This window comes from Panthera pardus, unplaced genomic scaffold (assembly GCF_024362965.1).
Source record: "Panthera pardus isolate Hobbes unplaced genomic scaffold, ASM2436296v1 HiC_scaffold_25, whole genome shotgun sequence".
NCBI classification, from domain to species: domain Eukaryota; kingdom Metazoa; phylum Chordata; class Mammalia; order Carnivora; family Felidae; genus Panthera; species Panthera pardus.
The window spans coordinates 43,154,829-43,174,098 of record NW_026526821.1 but is presented as its reverse complement, the minus strand read 5'-3'; the positions used below and the strand labels follow the sequence as shown (position 1 = coordinate 43,174,098).

Genomic DNA, 19,270 nt, shown 5'->3' with positions numbered 1-19,270 from the left:
GACTCTGAGTCTTTCATGGAACTCTTTGTGCCATTAGCTCGGGAGACTCTTGATGCAAAGTGACAGGTCCAAGGTGCATTTATAGTAACCCAAGAGAACTGTATTAAAATGAAGTCTTGCTGGGCCCTGGTCTCACAGGGTGGCAAAATCTGTTACAACTTTTAATTATCTCACTTGATTTTTCATTTTGGAAATGACAGGCTACATGAATATCTGCTGCTTGGAAAGAATGCAGAGGTGTATAGAGTCAGTGAAAGGTCTCCCTCAACCCTCCTCTCTCCTACCTGAACCTTACTTTCCTTGCCAGGTGACCATGGTGGACAGCACCTCCTTCTTGTGTGCACTTACAGAGAACACATACCAAAGCTACTGAGCCAGTAGCAAACATGTGAATTCTGGGTGCGCCTGGGTGACTCAGTCAGTTAAGCGTCCAACCCTTGACTTCGGCTCAGGTCATGATCTTGCAGTTTGTGAGTTCGGACCCTGGCTCTGCGCTGACAGTGCGGAGCCTGCTTGGGATTCCCTCTCTCCTCTTTCTACCCCTTTCGTGCTCTCTCAAAATAAATAATTAAACCTAAAAAAAAATTGTGATTTCTGAACTTCTAAAACCAAATCTAAACAATTTCCAGGTTTATGAAATTACTCTAGAAACACACAAATCTAAATAAAAAGAAACAGAAACAAAAGCTTCATTACTTTACTCACATCTTGTATTTTATTTCTTACAATTAACAGCTAAGAAAAAAGTGATTGTAGCCTATTATTTTAAGACCACAGCTGTCACTCAAATGCTAACCCATCCCATAAAACAGGGAACCTTCCCCCAAAGCTACACTGGCCATTTATTCAAGTTTCCTGATCCCAGTGACAACTAATAATTTTTATTACTTATCAAACACAGAAAAATTAGATTATTGTTCTCCCTAGCTGAAAAATCTCATAAATGATACTTTTTCTCTGTGCACATGGTTCACTGACTCAAACCAGGATAAAGCTACTAAAATATCTATAGTTACGCATCTCAGACTGGGGTCTGGATACCTGTGGGAGTTATTTAGTGTATGCTAGGGGGGACTGGCAATGATGCTCCATCTTCCCAGAGAGCAATGCTTATTTGAGGCTAAGGACTCACATATTTATTTTCCAAAAAAGTTAAAAGGAAGCTTTTTTCCCCCAAATGAAATATATAGAAAACTTCAGGGGCGCCTGGGTGGCTCAGTCAGTTGAGCGTCCGACTTTGGCTCAGAGCCTGGAACCTGCTTCAGATTCTGTGTTTCCCTCTCTCTGCCCCTTCCCTGCTCATGCTCTGTCTCTGTCTTAAAAATAAATTAAAAAAAAAAAAAAAAAAAGAAAAAAAGAAAACTTCAATACATAAAACCAGTTTTAGGAGGCTGCACTGGCAGTAGGAGTTGGCTGATGCAAGTTCCCCCCACCCCACACATAGCCTGGGGGCGTGTGGCCCCTTCCCTCCCAGGGTACCCTGAGGGAACTTCTTGCACATCAAGCCTCGCCCTCTCCAATCTCAATTCAAAGACTGGGCATCCTCCTTGGGATAACAGAAAGTTTGCTGGAGGAGTCCAAGGGACACCAATGCTGTGTGAGTCCTGCTTGCCCTTTTCCAGGTAAGTGACAGACCTTACTTCCTTGTGCTTTTTTTTTATATGCTCAAGTCCAACCTTTAAAATCTAAACTCTTCTGGCTTTTCAATCTTTTTGGCTGTACTACCTTTCAACAAATACTTCCACTTGTGTAATGAAGCTCTTAGATCCTGTCACATCTCTACAGTAAACAACAATGTATCTTCCCAAACTGTGAGGAACTACTGAATGTTCCCAAACAGTGTCCTGTCCTCTAATCTGGTTTCTGAATATTCTGGTTCTTTTCCTTCTTGGTATATTCTTCTAGTCGAAGAAGCCACTTGGCCCAGTACTGGGAACAGAGCTCAGTGTCCATGAAATGGGGGTGAGCAGGGGATCCATCCTTGTAGGCAACCACAATTAAGCCACACTGAACCTAGGAAGAAACACAGGGCAGTTCCAGTATTTATACGGTAGGGCCAGAGTTGATGTTCATTTCCGTCTTGCTTCAGGGCAAACTCAGAACAAAACAATCTACAATAATATCTCCTAACGGTTTTGAAGATGGGTTGATGAAAGATTGTATCAGGATACATAAGAACACAAAGATGACAAATAAGATATCCAAGAATGGACTGTAAACACTAAAGCACTATTAGCAATGACAGAAAGCTCAGGAACAGAGGGAAGTGCTTCTTAAGGTGGTAAAAGGACAAGGAATGGAGTAAACAGTGGGACACAAACAGAATAAAAATCGTAAGGAGTTAAATGGCCATACATAAGCATTGACCAAGGCTTTACATAAGCAGAGGTGCAGTGTCCTGACCTGAAAGCTGTAGTTGGCATCATTATTTATGGCACCAACGTAGGCCACTACCTGCAGCGGGTTGTCAAACGTATTTCGGATATAAGGTTTTGGTTTCTCCGATGTCTTCCAATCAATCACACACAGCTTGCCCCTAAAGAGAAACCAAAGGAAGTCTTAGTAGGTAACCGTCCAAACTGAGAAACCCTAATAGGTTAAGCCTCTTCTCAGGTATAGTTTATTATCGCTCAATGACCTCTCCCCACTTTTCTTTAAAAAAATTTTTTTTCTTTAATGTTTACTTATTTTGAAAGAGAGAGAGAGGCAGAGGCAGAGAGTGAGAGGCTCCCAAGCAGGCTCCGCGCTGTCAGCACAGAGCCTGACGCGGGGCTTGAACTCAGGAACCATGAGATCATGACCTGAGTGAGTCAAGATCAAGAGTCGGACGCTTAACTGACTGAGCCACCCAGGCGCCCCTTTCTCCACTTTTCAAAAAGCGGCCCTGATCTCTACTTCTGAGGATTAGAGAAGTGTGATGTTCTCTTTCCGATGAGCCCCATACTCAGCTCAGTGACGGGCCTGCCAGGGGTGTGATGGGAAGTGCTTCCTGAAATACCCGGCTGACAACGACAGGGGCAGGCCCATGTGGAAGTGCTAGGGGACTTTTCCACAGTTCTAGTTTCTCAACTTTCTCGAAATTCCTTTGGACCCTCATGGCTTCCTTTTCTTTAACAGTTGACAGGGGAATTGAAACTATGTCTCTATCACTATCTCAGTGGATGAAGCACAACAGATCAGTAGCAAAGTCCCCATCATAAAGGATGAAGCATAGTGCTTCAGAAATCCTCTTGCTCAGAAACCAAAGCTGAGGCTAAAATCTGTTAGCATTTAATAGGCACCAACTATAAGCAGAGATACAGATAAGAAGACCTGGTCCCTGCCCTGAAAGTTTACACACAGGGCAGGGGGCCTTCCTAGTAGGGATATTGGGGGGAAAAAAATTCCTGCCAGTTTCTAAAGAAAGTCAAATAACCAGTGCATTCTCCCCATTACCCCTCTCCTGGTGAGATTTTATACTTGCCAAACGCAGAGATCAGAAGGATCACAGGGACAGTAGACTGACAACTGGTGACTACTTGTTCAATCTTTCATGATTTCAATTTTTAAAAAATTTTACTTATTCTGAGAAAGAGAGTGTGCACGAGTGGGGGGTGGGGGGGATAGAGATAGAATCCCAAGCAGGCTCTACACTATCAGCACAGAGCCCAATGTGGGGCTCGAACTCACAAACTGTGAGATCATAACCTGAGCCAAAACCAAGAGTCAGCTACTTAACCGTCTGAGCCACCCAGGGGCCCTTCATAACTTCAATTTCAAAACCAGCGGTCCAAACGGAGATTTTGTACAAAGTATGCATGTTACGTACCTGTGACCATAGCTCTAGAGTTACAACCTATGCAATGTATTTATAAGTCAGCCTAGAGTAGCACTGTCTAAATGAAATAAAATGCAAGCTACGTGTTATTTCAAATTTTCTAGTAGTTACATCAAAAAAGAAAAAAGGAAACAGGTGAAATTTTAATGTTTTATTTAACCCAACATACTCCAAATTTGATCATTTCATTATGTAATACAAAAAAAATTATTAATGGGATACCATACCTTCTTTTTTGTACTAAGTCACTGAAACCTGCTTTGCTCATTTACAGCATACCTCAGCTGAGATTGGCCACACTAAGTATTTAAAGGCCGTATGTAGCTAGTGGGTATTCTCTTAGATGTGCAGGTCTAGAGGTAGTTTTACTATTTCTGTCAAACTTTGTAATATTACAAAACAATTATAATCTATGCAAATGAAGAGAGGGCCCCAGTAACCCCAGAACCTCAGTTCTCAACCTGGAGCAAATCAAAATACCCTAAAATAAAGATTTCTGATATGGACCACTGTCTCTTGCAAAACATACTTCATACTATAACTTGCAGAACTTAATAATGTGGAAAAGATTTTTAGTAGTATAACTAAAAGTTAAAACTGAACAAAGACAGTTCATAACAAATGAAAAGATGTTCAGTCTAACCTAAGTGAAATACATACTGAAATTATGAGATACAATGTTAATAAATTATATCTAACACTGTGTCATTAAAACTGTGCAGAAATAAGCACACCTTCATCTGGGAAAACTTACAATGCACATACCCTTTAACATAGCAATTTCCTTTTTAGGTACCTGCTGGAGAGAATGGTTTGATACCCTGGGAAAATGTCATAAAAGTGACAAATGCCTGGAAAATTTAAGTATTCATATCCAGGCCTACTTCAGACTAACTGTATATATCATCCACCAGAACAAACCAGCAAATGAACCTGTGTGCCTGCCTAGAGAAACTCTCACAACAGTATACAAGGAGACACGCTCACTGCTGCAGTTCGTGATTGTGAAAAACTAGAAATTACCTGAATTTCCCCAACAGGGAAATGGATGTGGTTCATTTTTACTAATTCTTACTAATTTTACTAATCCTTTTTACTAAGGAATACCAAATAAGTTAAAAACAGAGAACAAGATCAAAATAATCATGCTAACAGTTACTGAGTAGATAGTATTCATTTTAAGTACTATACAGATAATGTCTCATTTAGTCTCTATAACAACTCTATGAGGTAGATCCTATCTTTTGTCTTATTTTATTTTTTTCTTAAGTAGGCTCCATGCTGGGTGTGGAGCCCAACACCGGTCTTGAACACACAACCCTGAGATCAAGACCTGAACTGAGATCAAGAGTTGGACGCTAAACCAACTGAGCCACCCAGTGCCTGTCTTATTTTACAGATGAACAAATTGAAGTACAGAGAGCCTAAGTAACTAGCCTAACATTAAGATGAAAAGCCAGAAATGAAACCCAGCCAGCCTGGCTCTCGACCCTCGTATCTTACCAGCTTTGTGATAAGACATATCTAGAAACTTCTCTGTATTGTGACTATTACAGACATGTATGTAACAATACACAGTGGTGTGTGTATGCAGAGTAGACTGGCAGTGTACCTGTGCATGCATTATACAGTGTTGTGGGTGTGTTAAATAATATAGGAAGTAGCCTAGAAGGACACAGTAGCAAACTTATCACAGTGATTGTCCTTGGCCAGGGGTCTATGAGAGGAGATAAGAGGTGGTTACAGGTGATGCGAGCTTAATTTATGTTATATTTAAAAAAAATTGGAAGCAGATGTGATGAAGTGTTAATAACTGCTAATTCTGAGTGGTGGAAAATTATTAAAAGAGAAAAGGATGTTGCAGATCATATAAACTCTAATAAGGATCTCTAGAATGTTTTCAGAATGAAAAAAGCAGGGTTTGGCACTGTTAGTAAGTGGGGGTAGGGACCAATGATAGTGCATGCAGTCATAAAAATATCTCAGGATCACAAGAACTTTTAACCAAAGGTTAAAACCAGGATGGGGGCAGAGGATTCTAGGAGGATGGAAGAGTAAGACGCACCAGAAATCTGTAGGCCCACCTTGACAACAATTGCAGTGGCAGAATCTGTCTGATCCAATTATTGGAAATCCAGAGGCTACTGAAGGCTTGGATGGTAAACTGTGGTTAATTTTGGTCAATTTCAGCTCTTAGCAGCTACCCATCCCCCTCCTCCTCATGAGGCAGGCAGCTGTGCACATGATCCTGGAGCAAGGTGCACACGGCTCGGCTCGTGGGAATGGGAGGGGACACAAAGGACCCCTTCTCCGTGTTATCAACACCGACTTCAGTTTCTGTTCACAGAGGTGTAGACAAGAGGAGGGTAGCTATTGTTATTGCAACTCCACCCACTGCTGCAAGCCCCTCTCCTTCCACCTGCCTGACTGCCTGGGGATTTAAAGGGCCAACGCACATTTTTTCCACCCCTTCATTTTTCTTTTTTCCTTTTTGGGAATTAGATGCTAAAGACTACAACATCCAAAAGCAACTGCATATATGCGGAAAATAAAAAAGTGACAGTAACTGTGCATGTCCAGGGAGAGGCACAGGCTCAGAAAAGACCTGAGAAGACCTTAAGTTTATACCTCAGACTGATCCTTAGGAAAGAACCTACAACACCACCACCCCCAATAAAAACAATGAACAAAATCTGGCAAACCCAGGGGTAGAGGGAGAACCTGATTTCCAGAATTACATACTAGATTCAAATGTCCAGTTTTCAATAAAAAATGTCACAAAGCATACAAAGAAACAGGAAAGTATGGCCCATTCAAAGAGGAAAAAAAGAAATCAACATAAATTGCCCCTGAAAAAGATGTAATAGCAGATCTAGCCAAAGACCTTTTTGGTCTTAAAGATGCTCAAAAACTTCAATAAAGGTAAATACACGGGCAATTACAAAAGCAAGTATTATTGTAACAATGGTTTGTAACTCCACTTTGTTTTCTACAGTTTAAAACAAAAAACTTGAAGCAAGCAGACAAATTTATTCTTCTCAGGTTGGTTGATCATACAAATCTTGATCAACGTTTAATGAAACATCAGATAGCATTGGCTCATCATGTTCTTCCACTCTGCTCAAGTGAGGTGCCCCATACAGATCATTAATTTCAACTTGTGTTTTCCGGGTTGGCTGCTGTATCTATCCTCTGAATGTGAAACATCTTCACTCTTATTTCCTATACACATTCTCATCTCCTTCTCTAATTGTTCTTGAGCTCTCTACAGTTCTCCTGTTCATTTTCTTCCATTTCCAACTCCAGCTGAACTATCAGCTATTGCTGCTGAAACATGAGCTCCTTTTACTTAAGTCTCTCCCCCACTTCAGGCTCCATTGGAGCTAGTTCTCATTCATGCTCCAAGTCAGCCATTTTCTTTTGTCTCAGCTGCTCCATGGTTACATTTTCCTTACACCTGTAAATCCCAATACTACATATTGTATTGGATCCACTAGGCAAATTCTTGCCACTTCTACTAGACCCCGAGTTAGACATGTTCCAAGGTACTTTTGATGGTATGTTGACTCCCTCTCTAACTCCTAACCTTAACCCGCCAACCGCACATATATAAAGACAATTTTGTGCTATCAACAACTGAAAGGGTTAGGGACAGAGCTGTCAAAGGAGTATAGTCTGTGTATGCCATTGAAGTTAAATTGGTATAAATTCAAATCAAAGCACTATAACTGGGATGTTAAATGTAATCCCCATGGTAATCAAAAGGAAGATAGCTATAGAATATACACAAAAGGAAATGAGAAAGGATTTGAAATGTTTCATTACAAAAAAGGAAATAAAACACAAAAGAAGACTGTAACATACAGGAAATGAGACCAAAAAGCTATAATGCATGTAAAAAATAAATAACAAAATGAAAGAAGTTCCTCCTTGTAACTATTTTTTTTTTTTTTTAATGTTTATCTATTTATTTTTGGAGAGAATCCCAAGTAGGCTCCATGCTATCAGCACATAGCTAGACGCAGGGCTCCATCTCATGAACTGTGAGATGATGACCTGAGCCGAAAATCAAGAGTCAGATGCTTAACTGCCTGAGCCACCCAGGCGCCCCATTTACATTTGGCAGAATGGATAAAACATATGATTCTACTATATGTTGTCTACAAGAGATTCACAGTATAACCAAAGATACAAATAGGCTGATTGTGAAAAGACAGAAAAAGATATTCCATGCACATAATAACTGAAAAAGAGCAAAGGTGGCTCTAAAACCAGACAAAACAGTCTTTAATAAAAGGTTCAATACATCAAGATATAACAATTATAAACATTTATGCATCTAGTAACAGACTAACAAAATATATGAAGGAAAAACTGAAAAAAGTTGAAGGGAGAAATACATTTCTTTCTTTCTTTCTTAAGTTTTATTTATTTAAAAAATCTCTGTACCCAACATGGGGCGTGAACTCTGACTCTGAGATCAAGAGTCGCATGCTCTTCCGACTGACCTAGCCAGGTGCCCCAAAAACAGTTCTATAATAATAGTTGGAGACTTCAATATCTATTTTCAATAATGGGTAGAACCAGACAGAAGGTAAGTAAGGAAATAAAGGACTTAAAACAACACAATAAACCAACTAGATTAACAGACATATAGCACTTGCTCCCCAACAACTGAATATGTATCTTTTCAAGCACACACAGGAATTTTCCAGGACAAACCATATGTTAGGCCATAAAGAATAAGTCTCAATATATTTAAAAAGATGCCATACAAAGTATCTTCTCTAATCACAAGATGAAGTTAGAAATCAATAACAGGGGGCGCCTGGGTGGCTCAGTCGGTTGAGCGCCAACTTCGGCTCAGGTCACGATCTCGCGGTCCGTGAGTTCGAGCCCCGCATCGGGTCCCTGTGCTGACAGCTCAGAGCCCGGAGCCTGTTTCAGATTCTGTGTCTCCCTCTCTCTGACCCTCCCCCATTCATGCTCTGTCTCTCTCTGTCTCAAAAATAAATAAACGTTAAAAAAAAAAAAAAATTTTAAAAGAAATCAATAACAGAAGTAAAACTTGAAAAAAAGTCACAAATTTGTGGAAATTAACACAATTAGCCAAAGAAAAAAATCACAGGGGAAATTAGAAGATACTTAGAGATGAATAAAAATGAAAATACAGCATATCAAAACTTAAAGAACACCATTCTTTTAATACTGTAACAGTATTACAGAAGAAGTATATAGCAATAACTACATTAAAAAATAGGAGAATTAAATCAATATCTTAACCTTACAACTTAAGGAACCAAAAAACGAAAATGTACACCCAAAGCTTATAGAAGGAAATAAGAGATTTAAGATAATTGAAATACAGAATGGAAAAACAATAGAAAAAAAAAATCACTGAAACTAAACATTGGTTTTTTGAAAAGATGAACAAAATTGACAAACTTTTAGCTAGATGGATTAGAAAAAAAGACTCAAATTCCATAAATCAGAAATGAAATTGGGGACATTACTACTACTTCAGAAATAAAAAGAAGAGTACTATGAAAAATCATATGCAAACAAGTTGGATGAACTAGATGAAATAAATTCCTAGAAACATAAAACCTACTAGGACTAAGTCATGAAGAAACAGAGTATCTGAATAGCTCTATAATTAGTAAGGAGATTTCATCAGTAATCAAAAATCTACTAGCAAATAAAAGCTCTAGACCTGATGACTTTATGGGTGAATTCCACCAAACATTTACATAACTAATACCAATACCAACACTTTTCCCCAAAAATTGAAAAGTAGGGAGCTCTTCTTGACTCACTTTATGAATCCAGCATTACTGTGATACCAAAGCCAGACAAAGACACTGACTGCAGAACAATAATCCTTATGAGGGGTGCCTGGGTGGCTCAGTTGGTTAAGCATCTGACTTTGGCTCAGGTCATGATCTTGTGGTTCGGTTTGTGAGTTCAAGCCCCACACCAGGCTCTCTGTTGTAGCTTTGGATCCTTTGTCTCCCCACTCTCTGCCCCTCCCCCACCCTCTCTCTCAAAAATAAATAAATATTACAAAAAAATAATCCTTACGAACACTGATGCAAAAATCCTCAACAAAATACTAGTAAACCAAATTCAGCAACATACTAAAAGGATTATACACAATGACAAAGTGGGCTTTATTCCTGGAATGCAAAAATGATTCAACACAATGAAAATTAACCAGCGTAATATACCTTAACAGAATGAGGAAAACTACATAATTACCTTAATTGATGAAGAAAAAGCATTTGACAGAATTAAATATCCTTTAATGAAAAAAATACTCAACAAGCTAGGGATAGAAAAAAACTACCTCAACATAGTAAAGGCCATATATGAAAAACCCACAGTAAACATCATACTCAATGGTAAAAGACTGGAAAGTTTTCCTCTAAGATTAGGAACAAGGCACGGCTGTCTGCATTCACCATTTCTATTTAACAGCATCTGGATATTCAAGCCAAAGCAAGTAGGCAAGACAAAGAAATAAAAAGCATCCAAACTGATGGGGCGCCTGGGTGGCTCAGTCGGCTGAGCGTCCGGCTTCGGCTCAGGTCATGATCTCATGGCTTGTGGGTTCGAGCCCCATGTCGGGCTCTGTGCTGACAGCTTGGAGCCTGGAGCCTGGAGCCTAGAGCCTGCTTCGGATTCTGTCTCCCTCTGCCTCTGCCCCTCCCCCACTCGTGCCACGTCTCTCTCAAAATAAATCAACATTAAAAATCTTAAAAAAAAAAGCATCCAAACTGGAAAGGAAGTAAAATTATCTCTGTTTGCAGTTGACATGATCTTTTATATTAAAAATTCTAGGAGCGCCTGGGTGGCTAAGTTGGCTACGCATCTGCTTCTTGATTTTGGCTCAGGACGTGATCTTGCAGCTGTGGGAATGAGCCCCATGTCAGGTTCCGCACTGAGGGTGAGGCCTGCTTGGGATTCTCACTCTCTCTCTCTCTCTCTGCCCCTCCCCTGCTCATGCATGCACTCTTTCTCTCTCTCTCTCTCTCTCTCTCTCAAAATAAATAAAAATAAGCTTAAACAAAAAAACTCTATAAAGAATTGACACAAAAACTGGTAGGACTATATAAATAAATTCAGTGAAGTAGCAGATACAAAGCCAACACAGAAAAGTCAGGAGCATTTCTATACGTAAACAATGAACAATCTGGAAAGAAAATTACAAAACAATTCCATTTATAATAACATCAAAATGTATAAAATACTTGAGAATTAACCCAGGAGACTAAAGGCTTCTACAATGAAAACTACAAATCATTGCTGAAAGAAATTAAAGGCATAAATGGTAAATACACCATGTTCATGGATTAGAAGATTTGATATTGTTCAGATGTTCATACTACCCAACGTGATATACAAATTTAATATAACCTCTATAAAAATCTCAACAACAATTTTTGCACAAATAGAAAAACTCATCCTAAAATCCATATGGAATCTCAAGGGACTCTGAACAGCCAAAACAACCTTGAAAAAGAAAACTGGAGGACCCATACTTGATTTCAAAACTTACTACAAAGCTATAATAACTAAAATAGTGTGGGGCTGGTATAAAGACAGATATATAGACCAAGAGAAATGAATAGACAGCCCAGAAATAAACCCTCACCACACTAAGTCACATGATTTTGGACGATGGTATGAAGTTTATTCAATGCGGAAACGGCAGTCTTTTCAACAAATGGCCCGGAAGAGTGTGGCTATCCACATGCAAAAGAATGAAGTTGGACTCCTACCTAACCCCATATACAAAAATTAACTCAAAATGGATCCATGAACTAAAGGTAAGACTTAAAACTACATAAAACCCTTAGAAGAAAACACAAGGCCCAAGTTTAATGACACTGGATTTGGCAATGATTTAATGGATGTGACACCAAAGGCACAGGCAACAAAAGAAAAAATACAGGAAAATCTTTTAAAAATTGTGCATCAAAGGATAAAGATAAGTCAGTCACAAAAAGACAAATACTTTGATTCTACCTACATAAGGTACTTAACAGTAGTCAATCAAATTCACAGAGACTGAAAGTAGAATGGTGGTTGCCAGAGGCTGGAAATAGAGGAGATTACAATGATTACTTTAACGGGCCCAGGATTTCAGTTTTATAAGATGAAACGTCCTGGAGATGGGTGGTATTGATGGTTGTACATTATGAATGTATGTAATAATACTCAACTGTACACTTAAAAATGGTAAATTTTATGGTAAATGTTATGTTATATATACTTTACCACATTAAAGACCTTTTTTAAAAGAAAAAGTGGGGATGGGAGATTTACTTTTAATAGCTTGGATTAACCAAATGCATATATTAGCTATTAAAAAGTGTTTTTAAAATTTCTGAAAACTTAATTTTCAGAAACGTTCAATGTTCATATTCTTAACGTTGATGCTTTTCACTTAAAGAGCAGAAAACAAACGTCAGCACTGTGTGCAGCGCAGTTAAGCGTTTGGCGTCATGAACTTCTTGTAGGCCTTGGGTAGAACTGATCGAACGGCGGCCTTGGTTAATCTAAAGGGCAGCTAAAAATAGCTTATTAAATTTCTAGGCACATAGGCCTCCTCACAGATACAAAGCAGCTATGGCACAAAACTGTTTGGTTGCCTAAACAGTTTCCAGACTTAATAAATGCTCTGTCAATTTTTTAATTCAAATTTTAACTAGAATTCCAAGAGTTACACTCACAGGTTTTTCCCTATCCTTGTGTATTGCATCCTTTTTTTGGAATAGGGATATCTGCAGGTTATATCTCCCGTTGGAATATGGAATAAGTGGGAAAAACAGTAACACAGCAGCAATTTAAAAACCACAGGAAGCTTTAGGAAGCTGAGTTCCTATCTATGTCAAACACTGCCTGGAAGCCAGGAAAAGAGTTAATTTTCAGGGCCAATAGATAAAGGTGCTATTTTTAGGGGAATGGGGAAACAGAATGCAGGAATCAAATTGGATGTTGCAGCTGGTAGTTTGCTTGGGCTTAGGGGAGGCGGAACATGCTGGATATTGAAAACTTATACCTTTTCTCCAGCAAATACTTTGATTTTGGAACACAGATTTACAAGAATTAGGAGGCTCTTCCTCCTATATCTGTCCTTACTTCCTGCCCCATACCCAATTCTTTTTTTTTTTTTTTTAATTTTTAATTTTATTAGAGAGAGAGACAGAGGGAGAGAATCTCAAGCAGGCTCTGTGCAAAGCATGGAGCCTAACACAGGACTTGATCTCATGACCCTGAAATCACGACCTGAGCTGAAATCAAGAGTTGGATATTCAACTGACTTAGCCACCCAGGCGCCCCTGCCCCCAGTTCTTTTACGTATCATATAGGTTTTGACTTCACAAGACTACACCTTGGAGCAGGAATTCAGAGGAAGAAACAGTATTTGATAGGCATCATCAGTTCCACCCTGTGTTAATTTATCTCCACACTTCGATGGAAAAAAAAAAAATCTAATACTTACTGATACTCAGCCACACAGTCCAGCAGACCTACATACTTTAAGGTCTCATGTTGAACAGCACTTTCAAGAGCTCGCACTCCACTGACATCTTTCAGAATATGCTGGACACTTTCGACATATCCAGATTCAAGATTCTCATCTCTCTCTTTCAAGTCTCCTTGGGGTGAAAGTATGCTTTCCAAGGCTTTATGGAACCGTTTCCCTTGTAAAAATATGTCTGAAAAGAAAATCAGGGGAAAAAGAAAAACAAATAAGAACAAAGCTAGTACTAAAAGACAAATGCCTTAAAACTTGTGAACAGTAAAATTAGAAATTACATAAAGTACCTTGAAAGTGACAATCCCTAAAATACACATTTCAGCCTCTTGTGAAACCTGAGAATCGCGCTTTGAAAACCAAAGGGACTGAAATAGCTTGAACAATAAAATTCATTAAAATAAAGAATTTCTAGGATTAGGCCAAAGCTACAATTGAAGATCTGGGGGCAATAGGACCACACCTAGTTTAGGGTACTGTGAATTTAAGTATCCATTAGTGTAACTTAACTGGTTGTGATAAGTAATTATTGGAAATTTAAGGAACTTTGCTTCTGTTCACAATTCTTTTTACAATCAACACTTGATGAATACAGGTGGGGGAATCCTTTTACTAAGGCTTAATAAATGGCAAGGAATGAAAATCAAGGCATATACAAATTAAAAACAACAAATTGGATGTTTTGGAACTTGGGGGTGAGGAGAAGAAATATGTAACACTCTTCTGCATTTTTTTTTTAGGGCAAGAAGAGCCTAATTTTTTCCTGAATTTTTTTCCTCATATGCTTAAAAAAATTTGACCTATAGTTGCCATACGTTATATTCACTTCAGGCACACAACATAATGACTTGAAATCTGCATATCCTCATACACTTTCAAGAAAAGAAAACCAAACATATTTAACAAACCCAAGAAGTTCTATGTATTCACTTGACTCTTGATAAGGGAAGGAGACAAAGAAGAGGCATTGTGCTAAGCAGTGGCCTTGGCACTTTCAAAATATTATTTAACTTTCAAACACAACAGCCCAGCAAGATAAGAATCATTACTCCCAGTTAATGAATGAAGCCTACACAGTGCTGTTAATTTGCCCCAAAGCAAAAAGGTGGACTAGCAGCTTGGCACCTGAGTCCATGTTCAATTCCAGTCTGTTATACAGCACAGTGAAGAAGGCAAAATCAGGGACCATCATTTAGATACGCACAGGAGCAGAGTAAGAAATATACATGCTTGGAGACACCCATAGAAAATGAGGAAAACAATCTCATCCACTAAGGTAATAGCAAAACCATATTACATTTGTCAACTATTGTTTTACCAGGATTTTGAAAGGTCAGTTTTACCACTGACAAAAAAAATGGAATCACTTCTGGGGAATTAGTTGGAGAGTTAAATGAAATTCAACTGAGAAACTGAGTTATTACACTCCAAATGTACTTGGCTCAATTGGACTTACTAGCATATGAAAGGCCTACAAGAAATTTAAGACAGATGGAATTAAAACCTAGGTAAGAGTACAGTATTCATCTATACATTAGCTTAATGAAAAACACAAACATGTTAAAAACAGGAAGAAAAAAATCCTACTTTATCAACTGCCAAGCAAATAAACTCATTCTCCACTGCAGACTTAACCCCTGGCTGGGTTCTTCACGTAGAAGAGGCAACGAACATCGGAAGCTAGATTACAGGATCCCATAGATTGTAAGGCTCAGAAGTCAGCCAGTCAGAGAAAATTAATATGTAATTTCACTCATACATGGAACTTAAGAAACAGAACAGATGAACATAGGGGAAAGGAAAGAAAAATAAGAGAAAAGAGAAAGGCAAACCATAACAGACTTTTTTTTTTTTTTTTTAAATTTATTTTGAGAAGGAGAGAGAGCAAATGAGCACGAGCAGAGCAGGGGCAGAAAGAGAATCCCAAGCAGGCTCTGCACCCGCAGCTCAGAGCCCAAGTTGGTGCTCGATCTCACCAACCATGAGATATGATCTGAGCTGAAATCAGGAGTTGGACACTTAACCAACTGAGCCACCCAGGTGCCCTGAGACTCTTAAATAGAGAACAGACTGAGGGTTGCTGGAGGGGTGTTGGGCTAAATGGGTGATGGGCATTGAGCAGGGCACTTGTTGAGATGAGCACTTGGTGTTATACCTAAGTGATGAATCACTAAATTCTACTCCTGAAATCATTATTATAATCGCTTCTCGGCCTTTTGGCTAAGATCAAGTGTAGTATCTGAAATCATTATTATACACTATATGTTAACTTGGATTTAAATAAAATTAAAAATTTTTTTAAAAGAAAAAAGATTGTAAGGCTCAGAACATTAAATATGATTGAATTTGTCGAAGTAAAATTTAAAAGGCATACATTTACTGCAGAAAGCATCCAGAGTATTCATTCAGTAAATTAAAGGAATGAAAGAAAAAAAATCCATGAGTCTCCAAGATTCTGACTGATAGAACCGGCAGGATTAAAAACTCACTGTAGCAAAAAAAATGAAGAAACCCATCTTTTCCACTATGATCAACACATATAAATCAAAGTCAAACTTTGTTATCCTTGGCAATCTTCAAAAGGTAAACTGATGCTTGAGAAACTGACCAAATGTTTGACAGAATGCCAGCTCTGGGCACTTCTCTATGCTCTAGCCTTTGGGAAGACCAGGCGGAAAGGAATTTATCAATACACTACTTAAAAACTGCCTCGCCTGATGCATTAATCAATTTAGCGGGTTAGGATATGCTCTTTTTCTTTCTTTTCTTCCTTTCTTTTTTATTGGTTGAGAGGAGCAGGACACTAATCTTCATGTGATTGCCCCCTTGAGAAAAAAAAAAAAAAGCAATCCCTCCCCGGTTCTTTTTTTTTGTTGTTATTTTTTTGAGAGACAGAGTGCGAGCGGGGGAGGGGCAGAGAGAGAGAGAGGGAGACATAGAACCTGAAGCAGGCTCCAGCTCTGAGCTGTCAGCACAGGGCCCGAACCCACAAACCGCAAGATCATGACCTGAGCTGAAGTCGGATGCTTAACCAACTGAGCCACCCAAATGCCCTGATTCTGTTTCTTAAAACTGATCCTGAGTTAACTGAGAAACACATCCGAGTAATAATCTAGATCAACAAAGTTGATTATATGTAAAACCACCATAGTTTTCTCTCTGCTTTGGGATGGTGGAGCTCGTTCACATTCCCAACAGAAATTCCTTTCCTTTATCAAGGAGGTCCCAGAGCATTTTTTTTACTCTGCCAAGGGCTACAAGTTCTAGGTTCCCACAAGTCCTAGCAGGTTTCTGCGTTTACTTTTCTGATTCAGTAATTCCAGGATTCCCACAGCTGTGACATTCCAGATTTAAGGAAAATGAAAAACAACTTCCCATGTGGAAACAACATCAATTCTAAATTCTTGTGGTACAAATAAAAAACTTAAGATGTCATTAAAAGATGTTTTTATGTTGCTTGTTTAGAAAACAGAGAATAGTTTAGATGTTGTTACTTATTATCTAAAGGCAGGTGGCTCTTGCATAGATTCTTGGCCCCACACAGCTGAGGAATGTTCTAAGAGATTAGGACCTTGACCATTTTTGCCATATGCAGGTACAACCTATATAAATACTTAACAGATGTGACCACATGTTTAATGTGATACCCACACACAGTTTTTTCTAAGGTGCCTAAAAACAAGTGCATTACTCCTAAAATTAAAAATGGAAGTGCTCTGTACCACCTACTAGGGGTACACATAACTGCTCTGGGAAGCATGGGCTAAGGAAAGATCGATGTAAAACATAGCTCTAACAAAAAAAACAACTATATAATCTTGATGGGGACCAGAGAGTTCACCTGTGCCAATGGTCTTTCGTCTCACCTTGCTTTTGAATGGAACCTGTTTTTAAGGAAACTATTCTCCTCACTTGTCTAAGAAGTTAATAAGTTAGGAGTTGAATGCTAAAGTTTACTTATTTTCAATTACCAATCAAGAGCATCTATTATCTCAATTTGCCAAGATCTAAACAACAAATTATGTGTTCCAGCTTATTGCCAGTCTTTAAACTTACATGTCAAAGAGGAAAAGTAGAGCAAGGGGGTATTTCCTAGATTCTGAATAGCATGCCTAGCAAAGTAGAATTGTTATCAGGTGACTCCTTAATCAGAGAAAACAGGCAACTCCAATACTCAAGTTTGTAGCTTATAAAACAAAATAATTTTCTACATAATTTGGTCAAATACTTGATCCCTGTGCTTCAGTTTCATCTGTGAAATGGGAATACTAGTATCTATGCTTCACAGGGCTGTCATGATCGAGTTAATATAGAGTGCTATTTAATGCTAATTATTATTTTAAAGTAGCGTCTCACTAGTTCAGGTCAAAAAATACCCTCATTCTTTTGATACCAGTGCTCTATTTTCTAGAAAACATAGTAACCATACAGAATCAGGATTGAGAAAATTACTTGAAGAATATTCTGCAAAGCCATCTTCTCCCAACTCCAGAATCATCCGCTGTTTCCACCTCTCCAAGTAGAAAATCTGTTCTGATGTCATGGTCTGTTGAAGGACCTTGGTCACACTTGGAATCGTGTTTCTTTGCAAAGGGATTCTCAAAGGAATTGTAGGAGTACTTGTTGCATTTGGTTTCATGCTTTTCTCTGGATTGAAGAGAGGACACCAGTTTCCTGGAACTTTTGCCGCCTCATCTTGCTTTGGGGGCTTACACTTACTCACAGGTCCATACAGTAAATTATCCTCCTCGAACAATGATTCTGGAGTCTGAGCAAGGCCTCTGGATGACAAGACAGACTGTACCAAATCAGAATACCTTCCTTGGTCCACTTCTTCATAAGGGTTCACTTTTTTCTTCCGGCTACAGGAATAAGAGGAAGTGGAGAAATCCACACGGGTCGTTGGTTCTACAGAAAACCCCTTTGAACTTCTGAGCTGCCGGCAGATGGTCTGAAACGCCTTCATCTTTAGATGCTTTTTCACTTCCCTCTACTCTACTTGCAATGTTAAGGGTCTTTTATTTTTGCACTCCTACTAAAAAGAAAAGTGGCATTAGATACCAAACGTATTAAATATTTAAACCGCCAAAATGAAAAGCCGCATTAGCATAAGGCATATCAAATTGTATTCCTTCCATTAAGCTTTTTCGACGTGTTTGGACAAAGCTATTTCCAAAGAAAGACTCTCTTTGCCAGGAAGGACAGTACTTGTTAAATGTGAAATGCTACAGCTTGGGGCAAGACGTCCCCGATATTCAATCATAAGAAACGGGACGCCTAGAAAGGGAGGCGTGTGTGAGACACACAAAAGCAACGCTCCAGCCCGTCCTACAGCGGCCACCATGGTCACGGTTAACCACCGATCCCTACGTACCAGGCTCTCTGCTAGGTATTCCGGGCGGAGACTTCTCATTTAAGCCCTTACACGCTTTAAGGTGGGTACTACTGCGACACCGTTTTACAGACGTGGAAACTGAGCTTCTGAAGGGTCCCACCAGGTCCGAGGGGGTAAGCGGTGGTCAGCGGGGCCCACCAACGTGATCCCCTGAAGGCGGCCTCCGCCTCCGCCCTACGTGTGGAACCACGGGGTGGGGACTGGACGGCTGCGGCCCCTCGTGTGGAAATCGAATTTAAGGAAGAGAAGGCTTAAATAGAAGCCCAGCTCACGGCACCGGTATGTACCTCTGAAGCCACCACACTTCGCTGAACTCCCAAAGCGCCGACAACCACTCGGGACCCGTACTTTCCACGATCCCGCGCTTCGATCTCGAGTTTGGCTCCGCCCAAGGGGCGGTGGTCCCGGCATGCACTGCGAAGCTCCTACTCCCGCAGCTAACCCCTCCTTCACTGCCATAGACACTCCCGCGATCCGTGGGGAATCCCTCCTCTCAGGCGTTAGCGCGCGCTCC

At 39.5% G+C, this 19,270-nt stretch overlaps 1 protein-coding gene and 2 pseudogenes across 4 annotated transcripts; 1 reads left to right on the top strand and 2 right to left on the bottom strand.

Moving 5' to 3' along the window:
- Window positions 1-692: 692 nt before the first annotated feature.
- MGME1 (mitochondrial genome maintenance exonuclease 1) lies at window positions 693-19,236 on the bottom strand. Of its 4 annotated transcripts, none has more exons than XM_019462456.2 (5): window positions 19,044-19,236; window positions 17,814-18,396; window positions 13,326-13,542; window positions 2,404-2,536; window positions 693-2,013 (listed from the first exon to the last, which is right to left on the bottom strand). In XM_019462456.2, the coding sequence occupies exons 2-5, from the start codon at window positions 18,325-18,327 to the stop codon at window positions 1,852-1,854; spliced, it is 1,026 nt and encodes a 341-aa protein (XP_019318001.1). In that variant the 5' UTR covers window positions 18,328-18,396; window positions 19,044-19,236; the 3' UTR covers window positions 693-1,851. The 4 variants fall into 4 exon arrangements, with proteins under 4 accessions (XP_019318001.1, XP_019318000.1, XP_019318002.1 ...); XM_019462455.2 differs by having other exon boundaries at window positions 17,814-18,393; XM_019462457.2 differs by lacking the exon at window positions 19,044-19,236 and adding an exon at window positions 18,736-18,993.
- LOC128773519 (DPY30 domain-containing protein 1-like) lies at window positions 2,449-12,973 on the bottom strand (annotated as a pseudogene).
- On the top strand, window positions 15,562-15,659 carry LOC128773589 (U2 spliceosomal RNA; annotated as a pseudogene).
- Window positions 19,237-19,270: the final 34 nt, after the last annotated feature.